This window comes from Pogona vitticeps, chromosome 9 (assembly GCF_051106095.1).
Source record: "Pogona vitticeps strain Pit_001003342236 chromosome 9, PviZW2.1, whole genome shotgun sequence".
NCBI lineage: Eukaryota > Metazoa > Chordata > Lepidosauria > Squamata > Agamidae > Pogona > Pogona vitticeps.
In genome coordinates, this window is record NC_135791.1 from 20,995,204 (window position 1) to 21,018,419 (window position 23,216).

At 45.5% G+C, this 23,216-nt stretch overlaps 1 protein-coding gene across 2 annotated transcripts in view; it reads left to right on the plus strand.

Annotated features, from left to right (window-relative positions):
* Window positions 1–23,216, plus strand: part of KCNN4 (potassium calcium-activated channel subfamily N member 4) — a 49,653-nt gene that overhangs the window by 21,037 nt on the left and 5,400 nt on the right. Inside the window, exons 2-8 of one of the 2 annotated variants that reach the window (XM_020807486.3) lie at window positions 4,420–4,515; window positions 9,622–10,031; window positions 13,803–13,938; window positions 16,846–16,956; window positions 17,657–17,775; window positions 19,684–19,753; window positions 22,791–22,894. In XM_020807486.3, coding sequence (XP_020663145.2) covers window positions 4,420–4,515; window positions 9,622–10,031; window positions 13,803–13,938; window positions 16,846–16,956; window positions 17,657–17,775; window positions 19,684–19,753; window positions 22,791–22,894 — 1,046 coding nt within the window. Of the gene's footprint in view, window positions 1–4,419; window positions 4,516–9,621; window positions 10,032–13,802; window positions 13,939–16,845; window positions 16,957–17,656; window positions 17,776–19,683; window positions 19,754–22,790; window positions 22,974–23,216 lie in introns of both variants that reach the window. The other variant, XM_072979632.2, reaches the window with a different exon arrangement.

The window sequence follows — 23,216 nt, forward strand, 5'->3', positions numbered from 1 at the left end:
TACACAGGATTACACTGTGCAGAATGCACTTTTTACAGTATGCCTTCGTACTGTTTAAGCATAGGTTTCACTGACAATGATCCAGTCCGCAGCAGAGAGAGCGTTTATTTGAGAAACAGTGGAAATAAATTGACAGTAAACTAACCTCTGGGACAAAGGCAATTACAGTACTAATCTCTTAAACGTATTCTCAGCCTGCGAATTTTCTCCGTTCCCCTTCTTCTGTAAACTATCAAAGAGTAAAGTCATACCATGTGCCTTTCAGATCATGTAAGTGCACCCTCTTACTTTAAATACCCAAATTGAGTAGCATGGGTTAAAATATTCAAAGGCTTCACGGATGTAATCCTTTTAACAGTCTTGGAGTATTTTTCTGTCATTCCTCTCCATACATTACAAATCCGGGGGGGGGGGGGGGAGAGAACTAAGACTGAGAGATTAGTTGCCTGCTTTTAGACAACTAAAAGATACAGTCAACGTGTTATTAGAAAGAGAGCTCAAGTCAGAGGCCAAGACTGTTTATGGTTGGCTCAGTCTTCATTTGGCTAATTAGCCTGCTTTTGTTCTTGTAATCAATTGTTTGAGAGATCCTGTGGCTTCTGTTTGGTCACTGGATGGCTCTGGCATGGTGGCGCTGGAAGGTTTGCATGCTTGGAGGGATAACATTGTAAAACAAGGGGAAACGCATTTCCTGGCATAAGTCCTTGATATTCAGACCAGTGAGCGCCAGTACAAAATAGGATTTAAAGAGCTGGATTGGGAGAGCTGGCTTCCAGTCCTCACTGAACCACAAATGTCACAGGTGACTACGGGATAATCCGTGTCTCCCAAACTGATCTACCTCACAGGTAAATTGAAACAGAAAACACAAAATAGAATCTAATCATGATCAGAATTATGATAAAGTTTCCATTTACATTGTCAGTTGTAGAATCGTACATTTTAAATGGATCTTGACAGTCATGGAATCCAGCAGGAAATCTGCTGTTATAGTTGGCCTGCAGTTGTTGTTATTGGCCGTCAAGCCACATCTGACTTGTGGTGGCCCTCATATGGTGCTCAAAGTGTGTCTGATATTTAAGCGGTGATTTTACCAGTGCCACCTCCTCAGTGAAATGCAATGGGATTGAACCCAGGTCTCCTGAGTCATAGCTCCTCGTTCCAGCCACGACATCACCCTGGCTTTCAGGTGGCCATGCTTTGTTGTTGTTTAGTCGTTTAGTTGTGTCGGACTCTTTGTGACCACATGGAGCAGAGCACGGCAGGCCCTCCTGTCTTCCACTGCCTCCCGGAGTTGGGTCAAATTCATGTTGGTCACTTCGATGACCCTGTCCAACCATCTCATCCTCTGTCGTCCCCTTCTCCTCTTGCCTTCACACTTTCCCAACATCAGGGTCTTTTCCATGAAGTCTTCTCTTCTCATGAGTTGGCCAGTGAGCACTCAGGGTTGATTTCCTTCAAAATGGATAGGTTTGTTCTCTTTGCAGTCCAGGAGACTCTCAAGAGCCTCCTCCAGCACCACAATTCAAAAGCATCAATTCTTTGGCGGTCAGCCTTCTTGATGGTCCAGCTCTCACTTCCATATATCGCTACTGAAAAAACCATAGCTTTGAATGTGTGGACCTTTGTCGGCAAGGTGATGTCTCTGCTTTTTAAGATGTTGTCTAGGTTTGTCATCGCTTTCCTCCCAAGAAGTAGGCATCTTTTAATTTCATGGCTGCTGTCACCATCTGCAGTGATCATGGAGCCCAAGAAAGTAAAATCTATCACTGCCTCCATCTCTTCCCCTTCTATTTGCCATGAGGTGATGGGACCAGTGGCCATGATCTTAATTTTTTTTTATGTTGAGCTTCAGACCATTTTTGGCACTCTCCTCTTTCACCCTCATTAAGAGGTTCTTTAATTCTTCCTCATTTTCTGCCACCAGAGTGGTATCGTCTGCATATCTAAGGTTATTGATATTTCTTCTGGCAATCTTAATTCCAGTTTGGGATTTATCATTCAGAGGCAGCATTGGGTGGCTATGCTACCTCTGGTTAAAAACTTCTACCAAGAAACAGGTCCAGAACATTTGGAGGTGGCCCGTTCCAGCTCCTCGCATCAGGAAATTATTTGTACAGTTCAGGGAAAACACTCTTTGTAATTCGAATCTGTTATTTTTTCTGAAACTAGAGGAAACAAATTGGTACAGTCAGCAATGTGACAACCCTTTCAAACATTTGAAGACATTAATCCTATTCTGTCTTAATATTTTGCTTTCAAGGGTAAACATACCTGTCTTCTTCAAATGCTCCTCAGTGGATGCCACCTAGAATTTTGAGCAGAGGAGTGGGAGAGAAGACTTGAGTTACTTGACTTACTCTGCTAGACATGTTTTTTAATAAAAAAGAATTAAGCATGCACAAATATCCTTCCTCTGCTTAAAACTAAAAACTGCCTTTCTCTTGGTCCCACCATCTCCACATGTGTGTAGCTGCTCCCAGACTTTGGAACTCTCTGCCACAAGAAGCCAGGCTGGCCCCATCTTTGCTGGCCTTCCTCAACTAGATGAAGACCTTTCTCTTCAAGCAGGTTTTCTTTCAATGACTGCCTCCCTGAGTGGGGTTCCTAAATGGATGGTTGTGCCTTGTTGCTTTGTGTGTGTTTTTGGTGTTGCTTTCGTTTACCCTTTTTTTAAGTGTGGTAATTGTTTGATCCTTTTTAGTTATTCGTATACACACTGTTTTTAGTTTTAAATATTGTATTTTAATTATGTAAGCTGCCTTGGGTCCTTTTTAGGGAGAAAGGTGGAGTAAATGTATTTTGAATGAATGAATGAATGAATGAATGAATGAATGAATGAATGAATGAATCCACAGCCTTCCTAATCCATAAAATGGTTTTTCTTGATAAAACAAAAGAAAAAGTCAAATGAAGTAATTGCATGTCACAGAGCCTAAAACCCTATGGCTTAGCATACTAAGTTTTACTACAATAGGCTCATTGAATCAATGAAGATTTGGTGACTCAACTCCTCCATAAGTTCTGTTGATTCTAATGGGTCTACTCTAGTTGTGACTTTACTATGCTGAAGTCATGGCATAATTAGAACAGGCCCTTTTGAATCAATGGAACTTATTGGAGAGTTAGAGCCCCACTGATTCAGTGGGTCTACTCTAGTGCAACTTCCCAGGCTGAGCAACAGGATTTTAGCACAACGGTATGCAATGAGAGCCAAAAATTAGAGTAAGCAGAAACAAATGAAAGAAGAACAGAGCAACAACAACATTACTTTAGATAACACTTGAATCGCATTTGAAAAAAAGGCATTCAAGAAAATAGGCAACTTAGTTCAAACACCGGCAGTATTACCTACTGTAGCTTCCACAAACCTCAGGTTGTTTATGGCAATGCCTCCCATCAACTCCCTGAAATTTCATAGCTAAAGCCTGCCAGGGAGGGCGATCGCAGGGAGAGGGGCAGAGATCCCCCCTGAGCATGAATGACAAAATGCTGTGTGTGACAGATGGACGATGTAACTACCTTATGTCAGATGGAAAAACTGATGTATAGATTTATTTATTTATTTGATTTCTATCCCGCCCTTTTAGACAAAGCCTACTCCAGACGGGCTCCATTAAACCTTGTAAACTAAAACAGTTAAAAACAATTCAAAAGAATAATGATGAGTAATGCCTCAGTAATGCTCAAGATGGGAAAGCAGAAAATTATAATAAAAATAAAGTCGCGTATTGACAGGAGGGAAGGCCTGCCTAAAGAGCCAAGTTTTTAATTGGCTCTTAAAAACAAGATATTCCAGCGGTCGCTGCTGAAGAGCGTGTAAGATAATGAAGAAGACAACAGTGTTTCTGAGCATGTTCTGAACGGCATGTTCTGAAGGTGTGAAAATGAATTCCAAAACCTAGGCTGGTCAAATTGACAGCCTCTCATTTTCTGAGAGTCAGAAAAGGGACCCCCAATATGTGACCCTCAAACCGAGAAACCCTATATGCTAGTCGTCGAGGACAATCCATCTAATGGCTGTCTCTTCTCAGACTGAGGTGGAATTTTTCATCACTCTTGAAAGGACCCATCAAGTGATGGCCTCAGCTAAGAAACCTGGAGGCCCGATCCACCCACTCCTCCTCCTCAAGGGGCTTCTCCCATTCCCACAACTGCCCCCTTCAAAATATTTTACTTTTGGGGTGCTAGAGAGAAGGCAGGGGAGCTGGGAATGGGTGCATTTTGGGTCCATGGATGGCTGTGTGGCATCCGTGAGCCACGCTTTGTCCGCTCTTGGCGCAGGTGGTGGGAGTGGCTGGAAAAAAAGGCTCTTCCATCAAACGATGGTCTCGAAGGCTGGTCTGCTGAGTTTTAGGTCTGAAGGGGGACCAGGAGCCTCCCCCATCACTCATCTTTCCTTTTTTCCTCCTCCTTCAGTGGTTCGCCTATTCCTTCATGGTGAAGTGCCTTATCAGCCTTTCTACAGCTGGCCTTTTGATCCTCATCCTGGCTTTTCACATCAAGGAAATCCAGGTAAGCTGGGTTGCAAAGTAATTTATTTTACCTGTTAATACCCTTCTATTTAAGGTTGTTGCTATTGACAGTATGGATTTCATTCAGTAAGTTGTGACCTGTTGCAACTGCTTCTCCATTACTTTTTTTGAGTGTGTGTGTGTGGGGGGGGGAGATCCTTTAAAATTGATTGATGGGACACTGGTATACAAAGAGGGGTGGAAGACTGGCAGAATCTGCTCTTTTCACTGTAACTATTCAGTACAGCAAACCTTATTATGCTGCTCTTGAAAATAACTCAATTATTTGGTTGTTGTGGGTTTTTCGGGCTCTTTTGCTGTGTTTTGAAGGTTGTTCTTCCTAACGTTTTGCCAGCATCTTCAGAGTTAAGTTAACAATAACTTAATTATTTCCTTGTTGCAAAAAAAAAAAAAAAAAAAAAGGAAAAAAAGACAGTAACTTTCAGACTCCTTTAGGCAGAAAGGTGGCATCTAAATGTTTTAAATAAAGGAAGTTAACATCTATGAATTGAACATATGTGGAACATCCACAATAGTAGTCAAAGCTAGCCCCAGATGTTTGAACTGGAAATGCTGGTGGTACTTTGAAATTGTCGACTTCAAAGTAACTTTGAGAATCTCCGCGTGTGAACCAAAGAATATTCCAATGTTCTGTGTTAGTGATGGTCAGATCTGCTTCCCTGATGGAGACCTGGACCCTGCCTCTTGAACCAGATGTTTCATAGAAGGGCTTCCATCCAGGATAGTGATCTATAAACGATATCACATCAGTGTCCAGTAACCGGTATCATTGGGGGTTTTTCCCCCTTGTATCCCTTTGCTCTCACTGAAATTGACTTGCTCTGGATTATGTCTCCAGGTTAGGTCTTCAGAGTACAGGACATGAAACAAGGAGAAAGGAGAATGGTTCCTTTCTTTGGGTTCTGCTGATGGAAACAGTTCCATTATTTATATATTTTATTTATTTAAAATATTAATATCCTGTCTTTCTCCCAAAAGGACCTAAAGTAGTCTCAATGGATCATGGCCAGGAATTCTTTTACCCTGTTTCCCCAAAAATAAGACAGGGCCTTATATTAATTTTTGCTCCAAAAACCGCATTAGGGCTTATTTTCAGGGGATGTTTTATTTTTGTCATATACAGCCATCTACATTTGTTCAAATGCAGTCATGTCATCTTTTGGCTGTTGCACAAGGGTAGAGGGCGGGGTTTCACTTAACTAGGGCTTATTTTTGGAGTAGGACTTGCATTACGAGCATCCTGAAAAATCCTACTAGGGCTTTTTTTCAGGTTAGGTCTTATTTTAGGGGAAATAGGGTATGGCTGGATTTGAGAATTGCGAAAAAAGCAGGGGAGCTGCTAGGCACGGATGTACGCAGAGTTGTTGTTTTTTAAACACCTTGATGCAAATCTGCTGGATGTTTTCTCTCTTTATGGAAATGACAAAACATTAGTGTGTTCCTGTGACCGGTGCTCTTTTGATATGCGCCAGTAGGTAGGACACCGAGTGGGACCGGAAAAATAGATCATGTGCATGTTAAAGAGGGACAGACCGAATCTGCTGTGGAGTCATTACGGCCCATAGTAAGCATAGGTTTACTATGGCCGAAGGCTAAGTCCTAAAAGGAATTCTTGTTTTTTTGTACTTCTGGTGAAAGACAGGACGTTTGTTTCCATAGTTCTGATCAGGGGGCAAGTCATGGGGTTTTAGTAGGTCTTGGTGAAGGGCAAAGTCACTCAATCTGAAAAGTGGGTTGTGCAGGATATGGGTTCTCAGTGATAACAAAGAATAATGTATGAACAGAGAAAGAGCCTCAGGGTATAATAGTTAAACTGCAGTATTGCAGCCGAAACTCTACTCACAATCTGAGTTGGCTCAGATAGCCAACTCAAGGTTGTCGAGGTCTATAAATTGAGTATAAAAGCTTGCTAGGGAGGGGCAATGTGAAGTCTGCATCATTTAGAAAATTGTAAACCATCCAGAGAGTGCTTTAAATATGACGGGGAAATATACATAAGCAGCACACTTAAGTGGGGCAATTTTGTCAGTATAGCTTAATATTTGGGGGTTTGCTACTTGGTTCTCTTGTCCCACTGTTATAATCATAAAATGTGGTGTCGCTGATTGATTGGCAGCAGATTCCAGAGAGACAGGGGGAGAAGTGCTTCTCTACACAGTTAAACTGTGGGATTCACTGCCACAATGTGTAAGCGATGTCCACCAATTTGGACAGCTTTAAAAGGGGATTGGGTGAGTTTTTTTAAAACGTCCTTATTTAGGCCAGAATACAGTGGTGCCTCACTAGACACTTATCCCGCATGCCAGTTTTTTCGCTAGACATTGACTTTTTGCGATCGCTATAGCGATTCGCAAAACAGTGATTCCTATGGGGGAAATTCGCTGGACAACGTTTGGTCCCTGTTTCGCTAGATGGCGATTTTGACAGCTCCCTCTATGCTCGCAAAACGGGTGTTTTCGGGACCTAAGCTTTGCAAGACAGCGATTTAAACAGCTGATCGGCGGTTCGCAAAGCGGCTTTCCTATGGCCGATCTTCACTAGACAACGATGATTCTTCCCCATTGGAATGCATTAAACAGGTTTAAATGGATTCCAATAGGGAAATGCTTTTCGCTAGACAATGATTTCGCTAAACAGCGATTTCAGTGGAACGGATTATCATCGTCTAGCGAGGCACCACTATATTGGGGTTCTCTGGGGGGAGCAGATACAACAAAGAGGGAAGATTGCCCCCTCCCCTATGTTTTTCGACTGGACTTTGCCCTTCTGTGAATGAAATTTCAGTAGCGGATGCATCAACATCAGCCCTCCTATAACGTCTGTGCCTCTACCTAATTCAGGCGGTGGCATTAGGAAACCTGATCTGGATAAGGAATGTGCCACATTCTTCAACTCTATACATTATTTTTTTAAAAAAAAAGCTGGCTGCTGCTACTCTTTTTAGGAGGGGAGGAGAGGCTAATGGAAAAAAGCGGACCGGGAGCTGTACTCATCCATTGAAGGCTTCTGGGATGCATGCCCAGAAGCCGAGTTCTTCAGCCCGCCCTGCCGTATAGCTTAACCATATAGCTTAGCCACAGACACTTGGAAAATACACCTCAGAAGGCATTCCTCCACCTTTCCTCTGGGCCATTTGATCTTTGCTGCAGATCCGAGCCAGCCACTTCCTGACTGAGTCATACCGGGCTTCACCCAAGCTACTGCTAAGTCGCCGTTGGCAGGGGAGAACGCGCACGGCGAAGGAGCTTTATTATTTGTAGGATCAGAGTCATTCCTCTCTCTGTTTCCCCGATCTGTTGACAGTTGAAAGAACTTTCTAGGTGCTCAGCTCACTTTACTCCGACAGAAGTAGACTGTGCCAATGAAAACTAGGTCTATACGCACTGAGAATCTGTCTGTCTGGTTTTTAGCTTTTTCACTGACGTCCTTATGGAGCGATGAAGGGCCTGCTCTGTGTTGGCACCAATGCTTTGGAACATCCTTTATATACCTGATACAAAATCGTCGGTACCAGAATAAGATTTTCCTGTTGACCAGGAATTTTAATTTATGAAGACTGATGGACAATATAATAAGCTGATGGTTGTTGTGGGTTATTCGGGCTCTTTGGCCGTGTTCTGAAGGTTGTTCTTCCTAACGTTTCGCCAGTTTCTGTGGCCGGCATCTTCAGAGGACAGCACTCTGTGCTCTGGTGTAGTTGGCTTGGGAGTGCAGTATCTGGTGTTGTTGGCTTGGGAGTGCAGTATAAAATACTACACTCCCAAGCCAACTACACCAGAGCACAGAGTGCTGTCCTCTGAAGAGGCCGGCCACAGAGACTGGCGAAACGTAAGGAATAACAACCTTCAGAACATGGCCCAAGAGCCCGAAAAACCCACAACAACCATTAGATCCCGGCCGTGGAAGCCTTCGTGAATACAATATAATAAGCTCTTCGATCAAGCAGCCAACCAACCAAACCACCCAGTGAAATTCATTTCTATCTAACTCTGTTGCTGGCTCAATACAAGCAATGGGATACCATCCTCTGTCATGGAGTTTAGGGGAACAGAAAGGCCATGGAGAACAATTGGTTGAACTCCAGGAAACAAAAATGGCTCGTGGGCTTAGGAGATGCACTCAGGGGACTTAGTATTTACAGTCTGAGATTGTTCTACCTCTTAGTAGCGCCAGCCTTGGCACACGCACAAGAAAGACTTTAATGTCTATTTTTACTGGGAATGGGGATATGGTGATTCTTACTCCCAGTTCCCAGTGGCCAGTAGGCATGTGATCTTCATATTTACTCCCCCAGCTACCAGAGTTCATAATGAATTTCTTCATTTAGAACTCAGATAGCTTTAGTCCTCACCTCCCCAAATTCTCAGAGAGGTTTCAGATACCCACCTGTTCCTTGCAAAGGTTTTCTTTACAGCGATGGCCATGAAGCCACAAAGACATGGGGTGAGTTTTCTAAGCTCCATGGGAGCTGCAGAGCATTAGGGGACAGTAGTCTCTCTGTTCATTAGACTCTGCAGAGGGTGCCTCTCGAAAGAAACCTACCGGTCCCCTAATGCTTTGCACTGGCCATAGAGTTTAGAAAGCGCCACCCGTGCCCTCCTCTTCTAGAAACCTGGCAAGGATCAGGTGTGTATCCTGAATCTCTTCTGAGAACTTGGATCTTTTAGCTAAAGCCACCAGAATTCTAGCTAGGGGGATTCCTGCTGAATTCTGTTAGCTGTGCTGGAAAAAAAAAATCAGAACATCCCTTGCCAGTGGCAAACCAACTCAAGTACAGTGGTGCCTCGCTAGACAATTACCCCACATGAGTTTTTTTCGCTAGACATTGACTTTTTGCGATTGCTATAGCGATTTGCAAAACAGTGATTCCTATGGGGGAATTTTGCTGGACAATGTTTGGTCCCTGCTTCGCAAACCGATTTTCGCTAGATGACGATTTGCTTTTCGCTAGACAATGATTTCGCTAGACAGCGATTTCAGTGGAACGGATTATCATCGTCTAGCGAGGTGGCACTGTATCCTGGCGTAGAGAAGAAAATGTAGAATACCGCTGTAATACCTGCTTTCTCTGTGTTTTCTCCCCTAGCTCTTCATGCTGGATAACTCCTTGACTGACTGGCGGATTGCCGTGAGCACTCCGAAGCTGGCTCTGATTGCCCTGGAGCTTCTGATCTGCTCCCTTCACCCTCTCCCGCTCGGAGACTTCCCCTGCCTTGATCCAAAGCCTGAACAGACTTTACCGTTCCTCTCCGGCTTCGACATGTCGCTGTCGCTGCTCATGTTCCTCCGCCTCTACCTGGTGCCCCGGGCTGTGCTGCTGCGGAGCAGCGTGCTGGGAGATGCCTCTTACCGCAGCATCGGATCCCTCAACAAGATCCACTTCCAGTACCCTTTCGTGCTGCGGGTGATGGTGAACAGCCAGCCCGGGCGGGTGCTTCTGATCTTCACCATGGGACTGTGGTTCATTGCCTTCTGGGTGCTGTCTGTCTGTGAACGGTGAGGAGCTCCTGCAGATGTGGGAGGATTATTGTTGTTGCTGGCTATTTTTGTTATGTGCCATCAAGCGGCCTCCATCTTAACGCTGATCCTATGAATAGGTCGTCTCCGAAATGTCCTGTCTTCAGCTGCCCTGCTCAGCTCTCATAAACTCAACCCTGTGGCTTCCTTTAATGAGTCAGTCCATCTTGTATTGGGGCTCCCTCTTTTCCTGCTGCCTTCCACCTTTCTCATTATTATGGTATTTTCCAGAAAATCCTGCCTTCTCATGATGGGCCCAGAGAAGAATAGTCACAGTTTTGTTATTTTTGCTTCCAGAGGAAGTTCAAACTTGATTTAATCTAGGACCCACTTATTTCTCTTTCTGGCAGTCCAGGGTATCTGCAAAGCTGTCCTCCAGCACTGCTTGTCAAATGAATCAGTTCATTTCCCTATCAGTTTTCTTAACTGTCCAGCTTTCACACTCATGCATGGTGATTGGAAAACACAAGAGTTTGGAGGGTCTTGGTCTGGTCTGCCAGAATTGGGGTTACCAGTAGCTTCGTGGAGAAGGGATCAAGAACTCTATTATCTTTGAGCAGCCCACTGCATTTCTGTACCGGGCCTAGAAGAGGAGAGGGGTGGGCAAAGTTCACCCCCCCACACACACATACACACCGGTTTTGTATACCTCACTATTGGCTCTGTGGACTATAGGAGCTGCCATCCAGTGGAGGAAAGGATGCAGGCAAAAGGGTGGACCCCCCCAAAAAAACACTAGCATATTTAAGCTTAAAATCTTGTGGTGAGCTAAACTTAGAAGAAGCATTTGAGCTATTTAGAATACAGTGGTGCCTCGCTAGATGATGATAATCTGTTCCATGAAATCGCTGTTTAGCGAAATCATTGTCTAGTGAAAAGCATTTCCCTATTGGAATGCATTGAAAACTGTTTAATGCATTCCAATGGGGAAGAATCATTGTTGTCTAGCGAAGATCGGCCATAGGAAAGCCGCTTTGTTAACTGCCGATCAGCTGTTTAAATCACTGTCTTGCGAAGCTTAGATCCCGAAAACACCTGTTTGCAAGCACGGAGGGAGCTGTCAAAATCTTTGTCTAGTGAAAATCAATTTGCGAAGCAGGGACCAAACATTGTCCAGCGAAATTCCCCCATAGGAATCACTGTTTTGCGAATCACTATAGCGATCGCAAAAAGTCAAGGTCTAGCGAAAAAACTGTCATGCAGGGTAACTGTCTAGCGAGGCGCCACTGTATAGGGAAAAACCTTCCAAGCCTGGGGAAGCACTCACCAGTGGCATCATGGGGAAAGAGTGTGGCAAGGGCCAAATTTGGCAGTAGGGCCTGTGGTTTCTGACCTCTGATTTAGAGCTCTCTCTCTCTCTCTCTCTCTCTCTTTCTCTGTGTGTGTGTGTGTGTGCTCACACACCTGCATGTAGCTCCTGCAGAAAACAGGGGAAGCCAGCCACCGTCTTACCTATTATTTCAGGCCAGCCGCATGTCTTCAGATGGCCTCGGTCCTTCCCGTAAAGGCTCTCTCTTCCCTGATCTGAAACTGTTCCAGATCCACTGCCTTCTTAGTTTCACAGAAAGGCTTTTGTTTTGAAAGGGATTGTAGTTTTTTTTTTCCTATTTGACACTCAGCCAACAGGTAATAATGAGCTGAAAGCTAGTGATGGAGCCAGCCAGGGCGGGTGGGTGGGGGGAATAAACAATTTGTCACTGCAAGTGACACTCGTTCAAGGAAAGGAAGGAAAAGAAAAGAAAGAAGAGAGCAGTCTTTACATCTATGATTTCGAAGCGAAAACAAATCAACTGGAAAATTAAGTTGTCACCGTCTTGAAGGAGCAGAGTATGTCCTGTGACGGCTGAGGGACAGTACTTACCTAATTGGTCCCAGATGTTCTTGGACTACAACACCCAGAAATCTTGACCACCACAGCTAGGGAAGAAGGCTTCTGGGAGTTTTAGTAATAGCACCTCTGGGAGCCCAAGGAGGGGATCCACTGTCGCACCGATATAAATGCAGGTACAGGCGATACCTTTATTGGACCATTAAGAAAATATTGTAAAACAAAAATAATTGTACAGTGGTGCCTCGCTTGACGACGTTAATTCGTTGCAGCAAAATCGCTGTAGAGCGAAAACGTCAAACAAAATTAAAAAACCCATTGAAACGCATTGAAAACCGTTCAGTGCGTTCCAATGGGCTGAATACCTGCTCATCCAGCGAAGATCCTCCATACGGCACCCATTTTCGGTGCCTGTATAGCGAGGAATCCATCCTAGAAAACAGCAGGGGGCAATTTTGAAAGCCGGTGGCCATTTTGAAATCCAACGATCAGCTGTTTGCTGATCGTCATAAAGTGAAAAATCAGTTCCCGAAACAGGGAACCAATCAAGATGAAGCGAAAAAAACCAATCTAAACATTGTTTTGCGATCGCTTTTGCGTTAAGCAGATTCGTTGTTAAACAGGGTAATCGTCCAGCAGGGTACAACTGTAATTACACTTCATGTTACACCTCCTGTGTGGGAGGACATTCGTGAAGGGACATCTCCTTGAGGAATGCAGGATAGTCCTCCAGATGTTGCTGGACTATAACACTAATTGTTCTTTACCGCTGGTTTTACACTGCTAGGAAGGGTGGGAGTAGGTAGTCTCATTCTTCTCCTCCTTCTTCATTGACTCTCATTCACGGAGGACATCTTTTTAGCCCATTGTTTAGGGATCCCTACTTGGGAGCTGAAACCCAGCAGAGGACCTTTGAATGGTGTTGTCCTGGAATGCTTTTCCTAGGGAGGAAGGCTCCTTGTGATTGCACTGTCAGGACCTGAGGATGCATCACATCTCAACAACTCAACAGGGCCCCCTCCTCTGACATACACGCACACCTTCCAACATCCTGGAAGCTCAATGCTTCTTCATTTGCTTTACTTTGCTAACTGCCCTATGAAGACAGATACGATCAAGAAGGAACCATTTCTGTTTGCTCTTTCTGGACAAGGTATTAACGGACTCCAGGAAATAAGACAAGGGGCTGAGAGCATCCTGGCCGGCTGGCTCCCAACCTCTGTAGCCATCATTTCCTGCTCTTCAATGCTTTGATGCCAGCCAGACGAGTTTGTGTTTTCTTAAGCCTTTCAACATCTTGTTCCAGTTGGCTTCAAGCTTATGCAAGAATCTATCGCGTTTATGCTAACAAAGTGCAGCAGGCTAGTTTTGAGTTCAGGGTTAAGATTATACCTTTTTGGCCACTGAAAAGGAATAACTCATCTGGGAACACGTATTTAAGAAAAAGTAGAAAGCTTGCATTTATTGTTTCAGGAAATCTATTGAGAGATAGTGCAGGACGGGGTGGGGGGAACCTCTATGCTTGTTTGCAGAACTCCTCAAGCGTTCTGCTATGCATGGTGTAGGCTGGCAACCCTTATGGAAGAGACCTTACCTGTGTGGCTAACCGCCTGTAGCAAAGGAAGGCAACCAGCAACTGTCTTCCAGGAAGACATGAAGCATTTTTCATATCACTACATGATCACCTTTACTATCAATGGCTATCTTTCTGCTTTCCTGTTTGAATGCATTTTGATTTGTTTTCTGTTTGAATGCAATTTGTTCTTTTTCACATTGCTTTGCATGTTTACTTTTTGGTTCTTTTATTGCTGCTTGAAGCACCCAAAATTGTTTTAAGGCTGCCGGATGCAATACAAGCAGCTCCTGAAGAAATAGATGCAAACACCTTATAACACCAACCCTCTTTTGTTTCTACCTGCCAGGCAACACATGGAAGGGTCCGACTACCTGGGAAGCACCTTTTGGCTGATTCCCATAACTTTCCTAACCATCGGCTATGGAGATGTGGTACCAGTGACGATGTGTGGAAAGCTGGTGTGTCTGCTCACTGGTGTTATGGTAAGAAACACATTGGCAGAGATGTGTGTGGTAACCATACATCAACCTCCCATGAGATGTTAAATGAGAAAATTTGTGATCTGAAATCTGAAGCTGAATTGTAACCCTTGAAATTTGGATTCTTGTGCACGTCATGGTTAAATTTCTTGAGTTGCTTTTTTTCGTTGACCAGGTTCCAAATAAGATACTTCCTAAACTGACAGATGCTAAAAGTCATTTTCCTGTTGTCCGTCAGATAACTGTTGACCCGATCATGATGCCCATCAACTATCAGGAAACATTGAAATCCATCGTTGACGTCAGGAAACAAATACTGGATTAGACATTCTTACTGTAAACCCATCAAATGACTTCAGTTACTCATAACTAAAGCCTTAGTGATCCATCAGGGGAGCTTTTGTAAAGGGTGACAAAGTCTGGATCCAACTCCCAGAAATGAAACATCCGATAATATCTTTGTTTGGAGAAAGGAAATTCTGGGCATCAGAATTCACAGAAAGGGATTTTTGGGCCCCAAATTTGTATTGGCTCCACATTTGAACCCATGAACACTTTCTCCTGCCTTGAATCTCAGTGTGCATCTTGGAGAGCAGAACCTGCTGGGCCCCCGGCTGCAGCTGTAGAGGCACAGCTGTTGAGCTCCTTTGAAGCTGCTGCTTCAAGGCGAGGACTGGCCCAGCCATTAGGTAAAGTAGGGAGACTGCCTCGGGTGGTAGGTTGAAGAATCACTCTGTGAGGGCTTGATGTGATGATCCTGTGATTCTTCCTTTTCTCCAATACAGTGGTGCCTCGCTAGACAGTTACCCCGCATGACAGTTCTTTCGCTAGACATTGACTTTTTGCGATTGCTATAGCAATTCACAAAACAGTGATTCCTGTGGGGGGATTTCGCTGGACAATGTTTGGTCCCTGCTTCGCAAACTAATTTTCGCTAGACAACGATTTTGACAGCTCCCTCCGCACTCGCAAAACAGGTGTTTTTGGGACCTAAGCTTCACAAGACAACTATTTAAACAGCTGATTGGCGGTTCGCAAAGCGGCTTTCATATGGCTGATCTTCGCTAGACAACGATGATTCTTCCCCATTGGAATGCATTAAACAGGTTTCAATGCATTCCAAGGGGGAAATGCTTTTTGCTAGACGATGATTTCGCTAAACAGCAATTTCAGTGGAACGGATTATCATTGTCTAGTGAGGCACCACTGTAACTTCACCAGACACAATTTGCAGTGGTAATGATGGAACGAAGGGGTTGCCAAAACTTGAGTTCCATGGCCCCGGCGGCTCGGCCGACGGCCATTCCTTCATCTCGTTCCCGTCTTTACAGGCAACAGGGGCATGGATGCGTCTCCAAGGAAATCCTACCACCTGGGAGATTCCCCCAGGTTCCAGCGCCTCCCAGGCCTTCTCAGGTCTGGCATCTTCTTCATCTCCTGATCTTGCCATTCACGCCTTTCCCTTCTCTCTTGTTCTACGCTTTCTCTCTCTCTCCTCTTAATTTCTTCCTCCACTCTCTAGCTTCTGCTTCTCCCCGTAAGATGGTCTCCTATGATTGGCCTCCTCCCTAAACACCTTCAGTCATTCCCATTTCTGGGTCCAAGCATCTGGATGCAACCAGATCCATCCCCAACCATCTCCTCTTTCTCTGTTACTTCTCCCTCTCCTACTTCTATCTCCTCCCTCTCTTTACTTCCCTTTCATACCTCTTTTAACTGCTCTTCCTTTACTCCTATCCCCCTCAAGCCCAGGGATAATTCCTCCTCTTCTGCCCCCTGTAGGGACTCCTCTGGGGACTTCTCTGGAGTCATCGGGAGACCATATCCCTCTCCTTTCCTTTGTGGGAATGGACGGTGCTCCAGCGAGCAGTGACATCGCCTCATCTCCTGCCACACACGCTCCCTCCCCAGTGATTTTCCCCGAGCCCTTGCAATGTGTATAGAATCAGGCAGCAGAAATCCTTATGGGTAAATGCAGACATTAAAAAAAAAAAAAAAGAGGGTGGGGAAACCAAGATATAAATGTGCGTAAATGCATAGGATAAATTGTGCCTGGTAGCAACTATTTGTCTCTGGCCTTGGCTGAGCTCTTTTGTATTAGAGGCCGGATATCTTTGGCCTTGTAAGAACAGAGAGAGAGAAAGTTTGCATTTTGTTTGGTAACTCATTGTTTGATCTTCTGGCTGTTCCTTTCAAGCCGGTTTTGGAGACCTCAGAACATTCCCTTCTTTGGAATCATGATCACCATCATCAAGTCCGTTCTGACTTACTGTGTTTTTTTTCCCAGGGTTTTCTAGATAGAAAATACACAGAAGTGGTTTCCTTCTTTCTTCGGGGGGAGGGGGATCCGGAGACTTTGCGAGCTTGCCCAAGGCCACCCAGGCTGGCTCTTCTCCCTGGAGGCAGAGTGGCACATTAAACTCCCAACCTCTGGCTTTGCAGCTGGATGATACCTAAACCACCGAGCTGTCCAGCCAGCTTTGGAACAGATTTCCCGAAATCTCCAGGCCACCTTGGCCAGCTGAGTTGGAGAACTCTGGGTATCATAGCCTCAAAAGGAACCATTCCAAGGTCTACAATTCCATGCATGTTAAAACCACTAGGCTATTTGACTCGAGGAGGTGGTCTTGAAGCGGTGGGTGAAGGAATGCTCTGTGTTGGCAGCGAGATCTTTGGGGCTCACCCTGATCCAGAGGACTGCTCAGTCCTGACCAGCACATGTCCTGTTTTAGCCCTACCTAAAAGAGGCCAGTGTAGATGGAGTCTGACACCTCCCGGACATTAAACCATGTGCTCTGTGAATAAGCAAATTCCCCTCCCACAGCAATGATCTGATGCACTGCCTCCCTCCTTTCCAAACTCCCCCTGGTTTCATTCACTCACATGCCATCCTCATTTTTTTTTTTACAGGGAGTGGGCTGCACGGCGCTGCTGGTGGCGGTGGCTGCCGATAAGCTGGAGTTCACCAGAGCCGAGAAACATGTACACAATTTCATGATGGACATTCAGTGTGCCAAAGAGGTGAGAGTGATTCTAGGGCTTAGTGTAAGGTTCCTTAAGACTTCATGACCTTTAGGGGCCCAAGGTTGCACCGCCTACAAAACCAGAAATGGCCAGAGGTCCACCTCTAATTGTATAAAATCCAGCACTTTTTGGTTCACCAAACTAAGGGATACAACGAAGGCTTTTGTCAAGACTGGAATTAATGTCCGGTCACTTCTAGTTTTGAAAGAAAAAGAGAGAGAGCTAATTCTCCCAAGGAAGAAGGAAAAACTATTGAGTTTTCCATGCGCACCATCAAGAACCAGTTAAAATGTTTAAAGAAACATCCTTACAAGAAAGTGACAGGAGGATACAGAGAGGAGAGTGTCTCACTAAGGTCTGAGGGACATACGTCACCATGGCTGCTCTAGAGATAGCCCTGTTTTTCAGAAGAATTTGGGTATTTGATGGGTTCCCAGAGCACAGTTCTCTTTTTGATTTTTGAGGTGGGCTACTGGGGGTTTAGGATCTGCAAAAACCTAGGGTGGGGATGCACAAAGCCGATGCATACCCGTGACCCATTTGGGCTTTCTGGAGCTATGTATGGAAGCAAAGTAATGTGAAAACTCAGGTTTGAAGGGTGGGTTGTCTTCCTTAGTGCGCACGGGCAGACCAAGGCAATGGAGCTGAAGGGATTTGAGAACGTTCCCTTCTCACTCCATTTAACGTTTCCTTCCAGATGAAATGTTCCGCTGCGAATGTGTTGCAAGAAGCCTGGCTGTTGTACAAACACACCAAGAGGAAGGACGGCAGGCGGATGCGCAAGCACCACCGGAGGCTGCTGGCGGCCATCCATATGTAAGTGACGAACTTCACGGCATAGGTTGGGTCTCGGTTTCTGGCTCCTGCCCTGGGAAAAGTTGAAGACAGCAGGAAAAGAGGAAGGCCAAATAGGAGATGGATCGGTTTCCTAAAGGAAGCCACAGACATAAGTTTCTTGAGAACAGGATATTTTGGAGATAATAAGTCAAGGGCGACTTGACAGCACCTAACAAGATCAACAACCCTGTGACAGAGTCAAATCAATTAGAGTGAACTGGGCCTTCAGAAATACTGTTTAGGACCTCTGCAAGACATATAAGAAGGATGGGAGTTGTAGTCCAAAAAGTGAATTTTCCAAGCGGTGGCTCTACGATGGTTGTGACAGATTTTCTACTCTACTGTTCCAGAATTGTTTTCGGAGTATATGGTGGTTCAGGAGGACACATTACCGACATCAACCCAACATACATATCGAGATATCTCCAAATCCATACATTCAAACGGTTTGAACACACCCCAAGCAAATATCCATGCTAACATGTCCAAACAGTGTGACCTGTGTGTCTGGATGTCCCAAGTTCTAATTATGAACTTCCTGGAATGGTGGCCTTAAGGAGACCACAATTTACTCTGACCCTCAGCCTTTCTACCTGCGATATGGGGACAAGGCTGTCTGGCTTCACGGAGCTTTTGAAAAGATTACTGAAGGGGACATACGTGAAACTGTTTAAGGCTCGAACAAAGTGGCTCAGAATTATTGAGATAAATGCTGAAAATTATTTATTAAGTCTTATTTCTCCCGTAAGTCTTGTTTCCCCTTGAGAGCAGGGGCGGCTGGCTAGTAGATTTTCCTTGCCCCGCCAAGCTAAGGACATGATCATCCTTATCCCAGTTTTACTCCACTTGTGACCAAATCGTATAGGGAAGCTCAAAGTGTGAGGAAAACAATTAAGCAGAGGCAAAAACCTTCTTTGGGGGGGGGTTCTTTTTTTGTCATATAGCAATTATATTGCAGCACATAAGATATCCACATGGTTGCTGGCAGGGTTTATGTCCGAACTGTATTTGGGGACAGGATACAGCTGCTGGGAAGGCTCCTAAAAATGGCACTAAACCCTGAGTCAGATCTACTACCCGGTTCAGCATCATTCTCTCCATGGCATCCACCACTTATCCTTTAAATCAGTAGTTCCCAACTTTGGATAACTTAAGTGTTCTTGGACTGCAACTCCCAGAAACCCTGGCCAGCACAGCTGGTGGTGAAGGTTTCTGGGAATTGCAGTCCCTGAACACCTGGGTGATCCAAGGTTGGGATCCACTTACAGTGGTGCCTCGCATAGCGAGGTTAATCCGTTCCGGATTAACCTTTGCTATGTGAAAACTTCGTTAAACGGAAAGTAAAAAGCCATTCCAAAAAGCCGTTCCAAATCGGCTGAAAACTCACAGTTTGGTGAAGTTTCCTGGGTCCGGCAGCCATTTTCGCACCCTCAGTAAGCGAGGGGAGGGCGCGAAAACGCTGCGTGCAGCCATTTCGGGTGTCCGGCGGCCATTTTGGAACCGCTGAACAGCTGATCCGCGGCGTCGCAAAGCAAAGATCAGTAAGCGAAACGCTTACCGATCTTCGCTATGCGAGTTTCGCCCATTGGGGCCGAGACGCGATGCCTCCGCATAAGCGATCCCAGAAAAGGGATTGCTATGCGGATTTGTCGCTATACGAGGCTCTTGTTATGCAAGGCACCACTGTATTTAAATGACAGAGGTAGCACTAGAGCACCCTGGATATACCTTAAGGATGATCAAATCTATTGCAGCATTTGCCTGATGTGGGGGGTGACATCTCCCATCCAATATATGTAGCTAAGTGCCGTCGGGAGATAAAATCCAACCGCATATGACAAGCGACGGGTATTGTTACTGTACTTCTCTCTTTTCTTTGTGTTTTAGGTTCCGGCATGTAAGGATGAAGCACCGGAAGATCCGAGATCATGTCAATGCCATGGTGGATATTTCTAAGGTGAGTTTTCCACTGGAGACAGTGATGCACAGTGAATGAAATGTATGGCATTTCCCTGTAAACGTTCTGTCGCTACTCCAGTCCACTTTTCTCTCTCTGGTGCAATGGCTTCCAACCTTGGGTCCCCAGATGTTTTAGACTACATCTCCTAAAAATCCCAGCCAACACAACTAGCACTGAAGGCTTTTGGGAATTTTAGTCCAAGAACATTTGGGGACCGACGGTTGGGAACCACTGCTCTCGTATAGTGGTTCTCTACTTTGGGTAACTCAGGTATTCTTGGACTGCAACTCCCAGAAGCCTTCACCACCACCAGGGTTTCTGGGAGTTGCAGTTCAAGAACAGCCTAGGTAACCCAATGTTGGGAACTATTGTTCTAGTAGAAGGCAGGAGAAATAACTCACTTATAAGTAAAATATGTGGTTGAGCCCAGTGTGTGTTGATATATTAAGGGGAGAAAAACACCTCAGGCTTTTCCTACTCCAAGGGAATTTTCATACCCCGGGCTTAAACTGGGGCTTAGCTTCTTCCTCTTCAGAAGAAACCTGGAAATGTCATTTTGGGGAGGCGAAGAAAAGATTTGTCAACTGTCCAGGAAGAAAATAACCCATTGTTTTTACAAGCCGGCCACATGCCAGAACAAACAAGGATCAAGGCCAGCTTTCATTTTTGGATGCGTGCCTTACGTGAGTAGTACAGTGGTGCCTCGCATTGCAATGTTAATTCGTTCCAGCGAAATCGCTGTAGAACGAAAACATCGTAAAGCGAAATTAAAAAGCCCATAGAAACGCATTAAAACCCAATTAATGCGTTCCTATGGGCTTGAAACTCACCGTCCAGTGAAGATCCTCCACAGCGTGGCCATTTTCGCTGCCCGTCCCAGAAAACAGCGGGCGGCCATGTTTTTTACCCAGCGGCCATTTTGAAACCGCCGATCAGCTGTAGGAAAATCGTCGTTTTGCGAGAATCGGTTCCCGAAGCAGGGAACTGATCATCGCAAAGCAAAATTCCCCCATAGGAAACATCGTTTTGCGATTGCAAAACTTCATCGTTATTTGATTTCGTCGTAAAACGGAGCGCTCGTCTTGCGAGGCATCACTGTAGTTAAGACCTCAATCCCAGTGAGGCTGAGGGACAGTGACTAGCCCAACGTCATCCCATGAGCAACAAGACCAAGTGAGGTATTGAAGCTGGCTCACCCCAGTCCTGGTCCACCAGTGCTCTAACCGCTACACCAGTGGCTTTTCCGCATTGGATTGCTCCAGACCCGTCATAACGTCCGGGGCTCTGCTCTGTCTCCGGTGGTTTTAACTCAAGTTCCCACCTGTGTTGTTTTAATTCAAGAGCAGTGGACAGTGAGGGGCCTCGGGTATGGATCTCAGTCCCTTCGCTGCATAACGGAGGTGGCAATCACCCTCAGGTTCTGCTGGTGGGCTTCTCACAGGCAACAGGTGGGTGGCTGTGAACAAGATCCCAGACTTGGTAGACCTCCGGTCTCATCCAGTAGGGCTCTTATGGCCTTTACCAACTTTCCCCTGTTCTGTGGCTGTCATGAAGAATCATATAACACTTTCTGTGTGGATAATGCAGAGATAGCCGGGTAGGTGGGGCTCGTCAGCCATGGAAGGCAGCCCATCTAGGAGAAGGAAAAGTCCAATTTCAAACCTCCACTGCCTTGTGGCTATATCCACTCATGGAAAAGGCTTCAGGAGTTAACCTTGAGGCAAAATCCGGAGCTGGAGTCCCGAAGGCAGCATGTGTCGTTCTGCCAACTCCTGCGACGTTGCTGGAACCAGTTGTATTGGCTCTTGCCTTTCCATTGGACCATTTCAGCAATGTGGAGAGGGGGGATCTGCTGCTTGGGTAACAGCCTATCCTCCATATTACCTTACCCGGGCTTCATGCTCTGGAGAGGACACTCCTCGATTCAGAGCATGTTACCATAGTCTCTCGAGACTGAAGGATGCCTATGAATGCAGAGATAACCTAGCTTCTTCTGCATGCCCCTGACACAGCATGCCTCTTTGACAGGGGTGGACTTGATGATCTATAAGGTCCCTTCCAGGTCTGCCGTTCTAAGATTGTAGCAGGAATTTCACAGTCAGGTTTTTGCTGTGTGTGTGTGTATGCAATAGCTTCTCTTCCCTCTGGCCCTTTTCTAGAGGGAAGAGTGCCATCTAGAGGTCATGCCCTGGCAAAGGAAACACCACTGCTCACTCAAGATGGAACACATCTTGTCCGTTGTGCCTCCTTCTGCGTTCTATCTTTGTTGCGCGAGGTCAAGTTGGAACCAACTTATAGGAGCCCTAACAGGGTTTCCAAGGGCAGTGAGATATGAAGGAGTGGCTTTACTAGTTCCACACCTGCGCTGAGCTTCCATGGCTGAGCGGGGCTTCGAACCCAGGCCTCCTGAGTCCTAGTCCATGACCCTATACAGTACATCGCACTGCGCATCTCATTCTAACATTCACAGTCTCGAGAGTAAGTCTCATTTTCCTGCTAGAATGTAAAGACATTTGCAAATAGTGACAACTTCTAATTGGAGGCAGATTAAAGCAGAATCGCCCCACTTTGTACAGAGCAAATTCAGTGGCTGCAGCTTTTCCCTGCATGCAGAAGACTGTTCCCCCTGCGTGCCATGCAGTTGAATTACAGAGCAGCAGAGTTGAAAAGGAAACCAGAGGTCATCTAGTCCTGCCTTCTCTGCCAGCACCAGAACCCCACAGAGCACCCCTCCTAGATGGCCATTGAGGTTTAAAAATTTCCACGAAGGAGCCTGTAAGGGAAAAAATGTGGCAACCCTAATTCAGCACCACCAAAGATTCAAAGATAGAGAGGTCAAAGAAATACTCAAAATCTGGTTGAGCAGAACAGTCATTTCTGATTTCTCTTCCATCTGGATGTTTTTGGTTTCAAGTGGTTTCCATCATGAACACGGAGAAATCCCACCAATTCTCATTTTAAAAAGAACGGCAGTTTCTACCCATCATCAGAGGATGAACTCTGGATGATGACTGTCCTCTTCTTCTCCCCATAGATGCAAATGATCATGTGTGACCTCAGCAGCAGCCTTAGCAACTCCCACCGGGAACTGGAAAAGCGGATCGAGTCCCTGGACAGGAAACTGGACAAGATGACCAGGTTGGTCTCTGCCTTTGTAGAGTCCAAGCAGCGACAGGAACAGACGGTGCTTTGAACTCCCAAGGGTGGCCAAAGCTAGGTATGGAATCTAGCGCCTTCGACTCCACCTTGCCAGTTGAAACCAATTTCCATTTCTCTTGCTTGCAGTACTTTTTTCCTTTTGGCAGAATGTGAGATTTGGGGAGGCATGGAAGGGCGAGGAGAAAAAAAGGTGGGACATTAATGCAGACATCAAAAGAGGCACAGAAGAACAAAATATTTCAATGTTTCAGGTCTTGGAAGCATACTTAGCTAGACAAGGGTTGTTTTCTGCTCCTTCTTT